We start from the raw sequence: 12462 nt of genomic DNA, 5'->3' as shown, positions 1-12462 counted from the left end.
AAAAAACTTGGTTTCTTCAACAAATAAGTCACAAGAAAAAAAGGAGGATGAACCTATGAAATAAAAGACATTTAAGAGCCATATCAACCAAATTCAACATGTGGACCTTGTTTTAGATTATATCAATGTATGACACAGTTGGGAAAATGTTAACACTGGCTGGATATTTGATGATACTAAGGAGTTATTATTTATTTTTGGTTGTGATCATGGTATTATGGTTATGTTAATACACTCCCTTTAGAGGTGAGTACTGAATTAAATGATACAATGTCTAACATGTTTGAAAATCATCCAGTACAAGAGGTGTACGGAACGGGAGTGGGTAGGGAGGCATAGATGGAGCAAGAGTATGTTGATAATTATTGATGCTGGGTGACAGGTGCGTAGAGGTTCATTGTATTATCCTTTCTCCCTTTTTAAGTGTTTGAACATTTCCACAGACACAAAAAAAAGTTTAAAAAAAATAAGCTAAATGGGACTATAGAAATAAGATTTGGAATTATAACCTATTTCTTTCTTTCTTTCTTTATTTTAAAGATTTTATTTTTTTATTTTTTTAAAGATTTTATTTATTCAAAAAATATATTTTATTTACTCATGGGAGACACACAGAGAGAGGCAGAGACAGGCAGAGGGAGAAGTAGACTCCCTGCGGGGAGCCCGATGTAGGACTCGATCCTAGAACCTGGGGATCCCGCCCTGAGTCAAAGGCAGATGCTCAATCATTGAGCCACCCAGGAGTCCCACTTTATTTTTTAAAGTAACAGATTTATCGAGATATGATTCACATGCCATATAATTCGCCAAGTTAAACTATACAATTCAGTGGGTTTTAGTATATTCACAGAATTGTACAACCGTCACCTGATCAGATTTAGAAGATTTTCATCACCTCTCAAAGAAACCTGGAATCCATTGGCGATCACTCCCCATTCCCCCGGTCCTGACAGCCCCAGGCAGCCACTTACCTACTTTCTGATTCTTCAGTCCATCCATTCGGAACATTTCACACAAATGGAATCAGACAATATGCGGTCCTTTGTGCCTGGCTTCTTCCACCTTAAGATAAAGTTTTCAAATATAAGCTTGTCTTAAACTTTTCTGGCCCGGATAAGAAAGAGCTGCCTTGTAAGTTTATTATTCTGTCTATGGATTTTTAAATACAGACCCTTGGAAGAGGTTTAAACAAACTTAGTGCAGGGAATCTGACAGAAAGAAAGAAAGAAAGAAAGAAAGAAAGAAAGAAAGAAAGAAAGAAAGAAAGAAAGAAAGAAAGATAAAGGCTAAGAACCCCTCCTCTAGTCCAGACTCCTCACATTGCATTCAAGGAATGATCCAGGAGAGGGAAGTGACTTATACAAATGGTCCTAGCAGCTTGTTAAGGGCAGAGCAGGGTCCAACATCCACACCTGCTGAACTTTGGCTCCATCCTCTGTTCAGGTTGCCACGCTGCCTTCTGACCTAACACTCACACACATCACTTTCTCCACCACAACTCCTAATCACATGACCCATAAAATCTCTTTGGGCACATCTTGAGCATCAGCCATGATGGGGGCTGCTTTGTCTCCCAGCTAGGGTTTCTGCTGCCCTGTCCTGAGATGCAGCCACCCAGGGAAGAAGAACCAGTGTTAGCACCTGCTCCCAGAACTTCTATCTCAGAGGAGCTCAAGAATAGCAATCTTGTTAGAAGCCAAAGGAAGCTGTTGGAATAGCAGGACCAGTTTCTTTGGGGTGGCTGGTGGAGAGAGTTTATGGGGGGGAGGCTGGTGGGAACATGGGAGAGAGAGAGGGCTAAAGCCTTTGGGGCTGCCATTGGAGGGAACCAAGTTAAAGGTTAAAAGGATGTATAGGAACCCCACGGAGCCCTCCAGAACGGAGTCCAGATAAGACTGAAGGTGAAGAAGAGGAGGAAAAGGTCAGGCTGAGGGAAAGGACTCCAGGTTGAGGCAGTCTATGATCATACAGCTGTTCCTGGAACTCTCCCAAACCATGCATATGGACAGTTTGGAGAGGCTGTCAGCCTGCTGACAAAGGACAAGAAGAGGACAAACTCTACAGAGAGAATATCATCTGAAGGCTGAGCATGAGGCCTCAGGGATGAAGTGGGAAAAAAAGTTCCAGAGAGCCTGGGAGTAGAGGCTATGATAGCACCTGGATAACTCTTAACTACTCTGGAGGTTCGCTTAGGTGATCCTTGATCCCTGAAAGGGGCACCTCAGGAGATGGGTAGAGGACCGTGCACTTAGTCCCAGAGCCCTCAGCCAAGTAACTTGGACTTGGAGGCCACAGGATTTGACCAGAAGCACATGGGCTGGGCGATAGTCTCAAAATACCTTCCATTGTCCTGTCTATAGTGAGCATTGGGAATCTCATTCTTAGAGGCCTGTCCTTTTGGGTCTGGGAAAGGTTTTTAAATTAATATTAATTAATTAATTAGTTTGTTTAGAGCACAGGCAGGGGGAGCTGCAGTGGAAGAAGGAGGAGCAGGCTCCCCACTGAGCAGGGAGCCTGATGTGGGGCTCAATCCCAGAATTCCGAGATCATGACCTGAGCTGAAGGCAGACGCCCAACCCATTGAACCACCCAGGCATCCCCTGGGAAAGGTTTTTAAACATCCTTTATATCAAGGGAAATATCCCTGGCTGGGGCAGCAATGAAGGTAAAGCTCGGATGGGAGAAGACCCAGGGCATGCTCCAGATGTGTGGAGTTTGACAAGGAGAAGAGACCTAAAGATAAACTCTGGGGTGCTCTCATGCCCCAAATCAGCTTTACTCCAATCCCTGATCCCCAGGAAGCCTGATTTAGACTGTCTTCGTTCCTGAACAATCAGTGGGCTATTCAAGCTGTGTATATCCCATGGCTCTGTCTACTGGAGAGGCTCCTTAACATGCAAGGGCTCTGAGGGACAGGGCTGGGAGGCAGTTACGTAGCTCCTCTCAACCTTGGGTTGCCCTCCAGCCTGCTAGTCCCAAAAGTCCCAGGCCCAGTCTTCCAGTCTGGACTTTAACCAGGTGACACACAGAGTGTGTTGGTATTAGTAGGTATCGGCCTGGAGCTGGACCTGTGCCTGATTCACCCAGGAAGCTGAACCCAGGCAGCAGAACAAACACCCTTAAGCAGCTCCTGCCAGGCATGGGGTGAGAAGTTATCTGGCCAAACAGACAGGGACTTTGTTTGCTCTGTTCTCCTTTTTCTCTCAACCCCAGTTGCCAACTCACTCGTTCCTTTCTCTCTGCCCATCTCTGGGTCAGGAACTCTGTGGGTTTTTTCCAGATGATGCAAGAAGACTCTATCTATCTATCTATCTATCTATCTATCTATCTATCTATCTATCTATCTATCATCAATCTATCTATCTAGGTGAAGGTGATTCCAGACTTGGGTGTTAAAAGAGGCACATCAGGGACTGATAAGGGGGTACCTCAGGAGTCTCTGGGAGAGGAAGCCAGAGTGGTTTGGATGAAGATTAGATGGAACAAAGGGGTCAGAGATCTAGGGGGCCACCCTGCCATCCCACCCCGGGTGCCACCTGTCTATGGTTGAGGCAGGGCCTGCTTTTCTCTTGGGACAACGCCAGCTTGACCTCATTTTCTGCCTTCGTGGCCAGTTTGCTTTTGACACTAATTGATGGACACTCGAGACCATTAATTTTGCTTCACGTCCCCTCCCCCCTTCCTCATACAAATGCAAACAGCGTGGGAATCCCCTTGCAGAGGAAGCAACGGTGCGGCTTTAAGAGAAAGGGAAGGGAGGACGAGGGCACTGACTCAGATTCTCCTCCCATTGGCTGCTGGAGGGGATCCCACCTCGGGGATTGGCCGCAGCAGAGCCCGCCTCCTCTTGTGATTGGCTCAGCCGGGGCTATATAAGGCGGCCGTGCCGGCCCCGTTTTCATTTGGAGGGAGGCGAGGCGGCCGGCTGGCTCTCCGCGCCGAGACGCGCCTGGCGCAGCCCTCTCGTCCCTGAACCCGAGTGCGAGTCGTGCGGAGGCGACAGCCATGAAGGAGAGACGGGCCCCGCAACCAGTCGTGGCCAGATGTAAGCTCGTCCTGGTGGGGGATGTGCAGTGCGGGAAGACGGCGATGTTGCAGGTGTTAGCGAAGGACTGCTACCCCGAGGTGAGCCGCCCGCCCTCCGGCCCCCGGCCCCCGGCCCCCGGCCCCCGCCGGCCGGCCGCCTGCGTCCTCCCCGGGGCCAGACCCCCACCCGCCCAGGGGCGCGACCCCGACCCCCGGCCCGCCGCCCCCCAGCCGCCCCGCCCCCCGCCGCCCGCTGCGGGACCGCCCTGCCTCCGCCTCCCCTGAGACCTGTTCCACTTGTGCCGCCCCGCCGGCTCCTCGGCTCCTCGTCACCTCTTCACCCGTAGGCCCCGATCACATGCCCCCCCCCCCCCCCCCCGGGAGAGGGACCTGGAGGCACTTGAGAGTCTGGGGTGTCTTCTTGACGTAATACCTGCCGGTCTCCTCATCGCATCCTCAGAGGTTCTGCAGGCGGGCTTCTGCCCTGCGGGGCCGGGCGGCGGGAGGACGTGCGGAGCTAGAATTGGCTTGTGGCTCTAAAACTGGGGGGAGTCTGGGGACGACAGAAATCTGTGTGTTTGCCTCCCTGACCACCCACCTAGGGATCTGGGGGCTGGGGGGCTTGCCCCCCGCACCCTGGCTGGAAGTCGCTCAGATTTCTTTTTGCCTTGGAGCAAAGTGTCTATGCCTCTCCTCTCCCCTCCTTCCCATGTGGCCCCTCCTGCCCCCAGGTATCACCCCCCTTCCCTGCCCCTTAGCTCCTTGCACTTCGGGGCCTCACTAGGGTGGGTGGCTCCTGGTGCAGCCGGCACTAACCAGAGGGTTAGGGGAGTAGGTTTGCTCAGAGAGTGACTAGCCCCTCTCTCTTCACAGACGTATGTGCCCACCGTGTTTGAGAATTACACTGCCTGCTTGGAGACAGAGGAACAAAGGGTGGAGCTCAGTCTCTGGGACACCTCAGGTAAGGCTCCTGGCCCCAGATGCCCCCTTCCCGCCCCCACTGATCTGCTCCAGCTGCTGTCTTTAAGAGATTGTTTCCCTCTTTGATGGGGAGCAGCGTGTATGGTGCTGGCCAGGTAACCGACAGAAGGGGACCTGAAGATTCCTTGGTTGGCAGGTCCGGGGGTGCAGAGCAGATGAGCCCCAAGATGCCACTTCTCTGGCTCTGGCCCCTTCTTTCAGAGGGCTGGGGTGGTGAGGTGTATGGACCCATGAATACAACTGGGGGACGGGCTTCTCTGTTTCCACTCCCTGCCTCTGTATCCCCCCCACCCCACCCACCCCGCCTTTACTGCCCCAGAGCAAAGCTAAATTAAGAGGCAGGAGTCGGTGCTGCTGGAGGCAGTTGTGGTTAAGGCCCCGAGACAAGCCTGCTTTGGGGAAATACTGCTCCTGCCTCAGTTTTCTCTCCTGCATTCCATCTTGGGTCACTGCTGTCCGCCTGCCGCAGCTCCGTTCCACTTGTCATACCGCTGCGGCTCAGGGATGAAGCGATGCATCATCGATGTTTTGGAGGGTGGGGGAGATGGCTTTAATATGGGGCACAGTCTCATTGTAGATAGTGGCGGGGGAGGTGGTGGTGGTGACAGTCACCCCCACCCCCACCCCACCCCACCATACCGGGCTGAGGTAGGAGATGCATGGTCTTTCTGGAATGTAGAAAGCAATATTTTCCCTCTCAATCCTAAACCCTCAGTGCAAGGCTGTCCTTTGCTTTGATTCTGATCCCTTCCCATGATCTCTTTTACCCCAGTTCTTTTTTAGTAGACTGGGCTCAGAGTCATAATTAAGGACTAGGATCCAGGCATAACAGAAAGAAAAGAAAATCCACCCTCCAAAAATGCAATATTCAGGCTGAGTTTAAAGAGGAACTGTGTAAATCACTAGGGGCTTCCTGTTACATATAATAAATATGCCATCCTATTCCTCCAAGAGCTGTTGCTCCCGTGATCTAATTTTTGAGGTCTGAAAAGATTAGGGGTAAGGGGTAAACAGAAAATAAGACTTCCCCTTGCTTTCCCCCCTCCCCCAAACAAAGCAAAACAAAAATTCCTCCACCTGGTGCGCCTTCCTCTGTTGCAGTTCCAGGGCTTGGAGGCAGGGTTCTGGCTATCCTGGACTGTGCTATGCTGGCTGGATCCAACTGGAATGCAGCTTGGCTGCATGATGTATGGGATTTTGTCTGCCCTCACCCTGCCCACCTCTCAGTCTTCCCAGAATCTTACTGCAGCTCATCTCTTTTTACTACCACTGCCCCAAAGTGCCCCCCAGCCACCCCCGCATCAGACTGCAGCCCTAGAATCCCCTTCCAGATAATGGAAAGTCAGCAAAGTGGTGTCTGTTCCCTGCATCACATCCCCACCCCCCCAATTTCAGAAAGGATGCAGGTTACCAGTCATCCTCAAACTCCTTTCAAATTAGGTGCCCACAAAGAAGGAAGGAGTGGTAGGGGTGTGTGGGATGGGGCTTCCCGACACTGGGGCCAGGGTTGAACCTGTTCCCATTATTCACTTGCTGGTCTTAGGGGAGGGGGATCGCCTGAAGCCAGAATGGAGGCCTCTTGCCCTCCCCACCTCTCCCCTCCCGTCTCCTCTCCTCCCTTCTCCTCCCCTCCCCTCCCCTCCCCCTTCCTCAGTACTGCAGTGCTCCCTTCCCTCAGTGCTCAGTGCTGCCTTGCTAAGACCCCACCTCAGAGAGGGGATGGGGGTGGATTGCCTAAGGGGCAGACAGTTATCACAACTCCTCTTTACTCTTTTTTTTTTTTTTACAACCAACCCCCCACCCCATCTTGGATTCCCCCCAGTTTCCATGGCGATTGCGGTGCAGGGAGAGGGGCTGCTTGCTATTCTGAGCACGGATTGTCTGGGTTCCAAATCTGCTACTGTTCCTTCCCCAGGGTGGAGGGGGGGAGGCTGAACCCCTAGCATTCTCCCATACTGGACCACCTGGGTCTGCATTGCCTGCTGCCCTCCTAGCGGAAGGACCCTTGCCCGAGCCTCCAAATCCCTAGCTATTGGTGCTGCTCTCTTTGAAACTGCCTCCCTGAGATCTTGGGGGATAGGGGCTGCAGCTTTTTGTGGGGAGAAAGAGTAAGGCACTGGATCCATGATGTTCCTCCTCCCCTCCGCCAGCCTCCTAGAGTTCTGACCCCATGGCAAAGAAGCAGGGCAGCCAGTTATGTAACAGGCAGGTTTGTTTCTTCTTGGAGAGACCCTGGAGCAGAAGCAGGGAACAGAGGTTGGGCAGCAGGCAGACTCTAGAAAAGAGACCTGAAACAAGCCCTGGTCTCTCTGCAGGGGTGGGAGCTTCCTCCTCTGGGACTCAGAAAACTGGTAGACCTTAAATTAAGTGCACCGTAGGAGACCCAGACAGGGCCAAATGATATTCTACTCCCCCCTCCCCCGCCTTTTATTTCCCCTTTCCCTTTTTCAGGACTAAGGAAGATGGTATTTTTGTTCTGCTTTCTGGCAGGTGGTCAGGTCCCAAGCTTCTAGGCTGCAGCATGTTCCCCTGGGAGATGGGTGCGGCCAACTCACCTAAGGACCGAGAGTGGTATTCCCAGGGCTCTGTGGGCTTAGGCCCATAGCGAAGGGCAAATGCCATGACTCACCATCAGCTCTTTCTCCCACATACCAGGATCTCCCTACTATGACAATGTCCGTCCACTCTGCTACAGCGACTCAGATGCAGTATTGCTATGCTTTGATATCAGCCGACCGGAGACCGTGGATAGTGCACTCAAGAAGGTCAGTGTGGATAACTGTGCCATCTCTAGCTCAGCTTGAGAACAAAAAAGGAATCTCGGGGGCCTTGTTGCCTAATCCCCTCATCTGTAACATGAGGAAACTGAGGCCAGGGAAGGAAGAGATTTGCCTGAGACCATACTGTTAGCTACAGCTCTGGGATGAGAACCCAGATCGTGCCCCCCATGCCTCCTGCCCTCTCCCTATCCTGCTCTGCCAGAGGCCCAGCAAGGAAGGGTGGTATTGAAGACTCAGGAAGTGAAGGATCGAGAGGGAGAACCTTTCAGTGACAGAGTTTGAAGGTTGGAGATGGGGTCTTGTGAAGGCAGCTTCTCTGGAACTTGATCCCAGGCCCATCAGGACTGGGCAAGCCAGGCAGACCCTTGCAGAAATGCTGAGAGGAAATGCCTGGTTTGGGTGGCAAAGTCTGCCCGTACAGAAGAGTCTCAGAATACCTTGTGGAAGTAGTTTCCTAGAAGACTTTGGGATTATCTCCTTTTCTTGGGAAGAGACTGGTTGGCTTCCTCCCTATTCCTCCTGGCTTCCTGGAAGCTTTTTCACTGGGTGGAGGGGGCAGATCCACGTCCCACATGCTTGGCAGAGAGAGGGGAGGAGATTTTGCTCCTGGGCTTCCTTTGGTCAACTGGGCTGTTGAATAAGGGGACAGGCTCTCAGGTCAGTACTCCTGTGGCCCCAAAGGCCTCATGGGCAGGAAGATGATGTAATTCATGCGTCGGTGACGCCATGTGACTCAGGGAGGGCTGGGCTGGTGATAAGCTGGATGGCGTGTATGATGTTGCCAGCTGGGCTTCTCCAGGTACCTGTTAGCCACTGACTCTTCTTCCTTCTTCCTTCCCTTTTACATGGCTCTTCAGTGGAGGACAGAAATCCTAGATTATTGTCCTAGCACACGTGTTTTGCTTATTGGCTGTAAGACAGACCTGCGGACAGACCTGAGCACGCTAATGGAGCTGTCCCACCAGAAACAGGCACCTATCTCCTATGAGCAGGTGTGTGTGTGTGTGTGTGTGTGTGTGTGTGTGTGTGTGTAGACACATATGTGTATTAAGGGTAGGGTGGGGAATGGTATAGACAAAGGACTGGACATGTGGCCCTTGCTCAAACTCTCACTATGGCAAGGGAGAATTGGTATTCTGGGGGGCTATCTCTAGTCAGCAAACCAGGCATCTCGATAGGGGCGGGAGGCAACTGTTTACCCAGTTTATACTGTAGGTTGGCAGGTGAGCCATTCCTGTGTGCACCAGGATTTCTCAGATTGTTTTTTGTTGACCACTGGCATTAGAATCACTAGAGGTACTTGTTAGAATTCCTGACTCCATACCTAGAGAGTCACTTGGGAGAAAAATACAGAAATTGTGTTTTTAATGAAATTCTGGGATAATCTCTTTTGCACATGGGAACGTATGGATTTCTTTTTTTTTTTTTTAAGATTTTATTTATTTATTCATGAGAGATACAGAGAGAGAGAGGCAGGGACACAGGCAGAGAGAGAAGCAGGCTCCATGCAGGGAGCCCGATGTGGGACTCGATCCCGGAACTCCAGGATCATGCTCTGAGCCGAAGGCAGATGCTCAACCACTGAGCCCCCCAGGCATTCCCGTATGGGTCATTTCTTTTAAGCCAGTGGTTCATGTTAGAAGCATCCGAGTAGCTCTTAAAAATATGAATGCCTCCCCACAGAAAGGCTGATTTACTTGGTCTGGCATCAGTATTGTTTTAAAAGTGCTACAGGTGATACTAAGGTGCATGTGGGCTTCACCTTCAGCAAATTGTCAGCAGAGGGGGTGGTGGGAGACTGGGCCACGGGTCCCATCTGGAGTAGCCCTGGGGAGTGCCACTGGGCATAGAAGGCAGTGTCTCAGAGCCACCAGGGACAACCACATTGATGACTTCACTCCCTCTGCAGGGCTGTGCCATAGCCAAGCAGCTGGGTGCAGAAATCTACCTGGAAGGCTCGGCTTTCACCTCAGAAAAGAGTATCCACAGCATCTTCCGGACGGCATCGATGGTGTGTCTGAACAAGCCCAGCCCAGTGCCCCCAAAGAGTCCTGTCCGAAGCCTCTCCAAGAGATTGCTTCACCTCCCCAGTCGCTCCGAACTCATCTCTTCTACCTTCAAGAAGGAAAAGGCCAAAAGCTGTTCCATTATGTGAAGTGGGGGTTAGAGAAGGGAGGCAACCTCCCACTTCCTCCCTTGGGTTGCAGAGGCACAGGGAGAGGGAGGATGGGACAATTTAGGACACTGGACATGTGTTTTTCAGATGGCCATGGTGAGGGCTTGGAAGGAGACAGGAATGGGACGAGGAAAGAGCCAGGCCCGGCTTGAGGACCTGACACTGAGAAAGAACCATCACACCCCAAGCCAGGCACTAGGTTGTGGTGAGGGCGGCTGCCCCAGTGTCTCCCCCCCTGCCCCCGCTCCAGAGGAAGGAAAGGTGTGGGGGTGTGGGGGGCATGCTGGCCTCATGGGCTTGGGGGCCTACGGGAGCCTCACCTTCAGCATCATGCCTCTTCCACACAGCGCTTCCATGTGGGCCAGGGGATGGGAGGGGTCCCCGAGCCCTTCCCTTCCCTTCTGAGGAAGCCGCAGAGCAGTGGAGTGGGGAAGCCAAGAGGCAGCTCCCTTGGGAGCAGAGCCCAGGTGCTTCATAACTGAAATCAGAAGGGCAGGAGCTGGTCAGAGCCCATGAGAAGGAAACCTCATCTTCGCATAGCCCATGCCTCATGGAGAGGTGACATCATACATCCATATGCTTCTCACCTAAGTCCCCAGGGTCCGAGGGAGAAGCCTCCAGACCCCCTTCTCTTGCAGTGTGGGGGTGGTGGTGCTGCAGGGGGCAGGGCTGGGTGGGGGTCACCAGACTTTTTCTGCCCTTAGGGCAGTATAGCTGGCATTTGTTTTATAGACTCTTGTCTTTGGAATTGGGGGGAGGGGGGAGCGTTTCAATCTGTTATATGTTCTGTGTTTAAAGAAGAAAAACCTATTTATTAATGAAAAATATAACACATATAAAGGAGTTGGCTCTGTTTTCTTAGTTTCTTTCTCGATTTCCTTTGTCTGGTCTTTGATAATGAGGAAGAAGCTATCCTGGGGCCCTTTCTGTGTGGGAGAAGTCAGAGATGCAGAGTGGCTGCCTCCACTGTTCCCTCACGTCTCTAACAAGGGTCTCCCTTTCCCCCGACCTACTACATCCCCCAAATCCTACCCAAGTCCAATAAGCCAATGAAGAGCTCGTTAGCCCCAGGGCAGGGTTCTTCAACCTTGGAACTAATGACATTTTACACTAGATGATGCTTTGTTGCTGGGGCTATCTTGTGCATTGGAGGATGTTTAGGAACATTCTTGACCTCCACCTGCTAGATGACAGTAGCCTCCCACCTCCCTCCCTATTCTCACAACCAAAATGTCTCCAGATATTGCTAAATGTCCTCAGGGGCAAAATCACTCTTAGTTGAGAACCATTGCCTAGATAGTCTAGAGGAGTGAGAGAGACAAGGTTTGGCAAAATCATCGGTAGAGGATCCAAGCCACTGAGATTCTAAACCCTGCAGAAGGTGGGATAGACTGAAGCCAAGGTTGGGGGGAGGTTCCTGGGGTCCTGGTTTCCTCTGACTTCAAGGAGAGGTAAGGTCTTTCACTTTCTTGATGCCCCTCCCCCCCTGCCAGTTCCATTGCCTGTTGATGGCAGCTCAGGGGCCTTAACATCACTTCCTTTCAGTGACTTACAGCTCTTTTTTCCGAGTTTCATAGTGTGCTGGAAATAAAGTTACTTTGTATGTTTTGAGCACTTACTGTGTGCTCAGCCCCTTGCTGAGAGCTTTCCCTACATTCTCATATTTAACCTTATAATAGCTAACATTTGTTATATGTTTACTATGTATGGGTCAGGGGGCACTTACGAGTTCTTTCTATATTACTTAATCCTGTGATAACCCTATGAGGTACTCTACCTCCTTTTACAGACAAGGAAACTGAGGTTCAGAGAAGTTAGTTAATGTGCCCAAGGCCACACAGTTAGAAAGTGATAGAACCTGGAGACAAATCCACCAACCAGACTCCAGAATATGCACTTCTTTTTTTTTTTGTATTGCTCTCCTATTCTGTGAGGCAAGAAATGTCATTATCCCTATTTTATAAATGAAGAAATAGAGAAGTCAGAGATGCTATATAACTTGCCCAAGATCATACTGCTAGTAAGTAATGGAGTCATAGTTCAACTGGGTCTGGTCTCAATGTTGCTAGCCATGTTGTAAAAGTTGAATAGGAGACTCTACCTACAGTCCTTACTAGAATGTAGTTCCTCTGTCTCCGTCTCCAAAGATGCATGTTTGTGAAAGAACTCGCAGGGTAGGACAAAGCGTATGAGTGTCCTTTAAGCACAACGTCTTACGTGTGTCATGAGAAAGCTGTGCACAGAGTAAGGGTGTCTACCACTGTGAACTTGAACAAACTTCATCACCTTCCTGGGTCTCAATGGACTTATCTGTAAAGAAGAGTTGTAGCCTGGAAATAGGGGGAAAGCATGGATGCCCAATTTAAATGAACCTAGAGTTGAATTCTGGTTTCATCCTTTTAACTATATTGCCACTGAAGGCATAATCAATAAAACGGTGATAATACCCACCTCATTTGAGTGTTCTAAGAAATAAGTAAGTAGGGGATCCCTGGGTGG

At 50.9% G+C, this 12462-nt stretch overlaps 1 protein-coding gene across 1 annotated transcript; it reads left to right on the top strand.

Moving 5' to 3' along the window:
* The first annotated feature begins 3885 nt into the window (after nt 1–3885).
* RND1 (Rho family GTPase 1) lies at nt 3886–10807 on the top strand. Its single transcript, XM_038577515.1, has 5 exons — nt 3886–4125; nt 4900–4987; nt 7663–7772; nt 8645–8779; nt 9697–10807. Exons 1-5 carry the CDS (start codon nt 4006–4008, stop codon nt 9940–9942), a joined length of 699 nt encoding a protein of 232 aa, XP_038433443.1. The 5' UTR covers nt 3886–4005; the 3' UTR covers nt 9943–10807.
* Nucleotides 10808–12462: the final 1655 nt, after the last annotated feature.

The sequence above is a fragment of the Canis lupus genome, chromosome 27, assembly GCF_011100685.1.
Source record: "Canis lupus familiaris isolate Mischka breed German Shepherd chromosome 27, alternate assembly UU_Cfam_GSD_1.0, whole genome shotgun sequence".
NCBI lineage: Eukaryota > Metazoa > Chordata > Mammalia > Carnivora > Canidae > Canis > Canis lupus.
The sequence above is the reverse complement of the archived record's forward strand: the minus strand, read 5'-3'. Positions and strand labels throughout refer to the sequence as shown.

Coding starts and splice junctions, on each gene's coding strand:
- RND1 (XM_038577515.1), top strand. CDS start 4,006: ATGAAGGAGAGACGGGCCCCGCAACCAGTCGTGGCCAGATGTAAGCTC. Junction 7,773..8,644: donor TGGATAGTGCACTCAAGAAG/GTCAGTGTGGAT, acceptor ATGGCTCTTCAG/TGGAGGACAGAAATCCTAGA. Junction 8,780..9,696: donor CACCTATCTCCTATGAGCAG/GTGTGTGTGTGT, acceptor CTCCCTCTGCAG/GGCTGTGCCATAGCCAAGCA.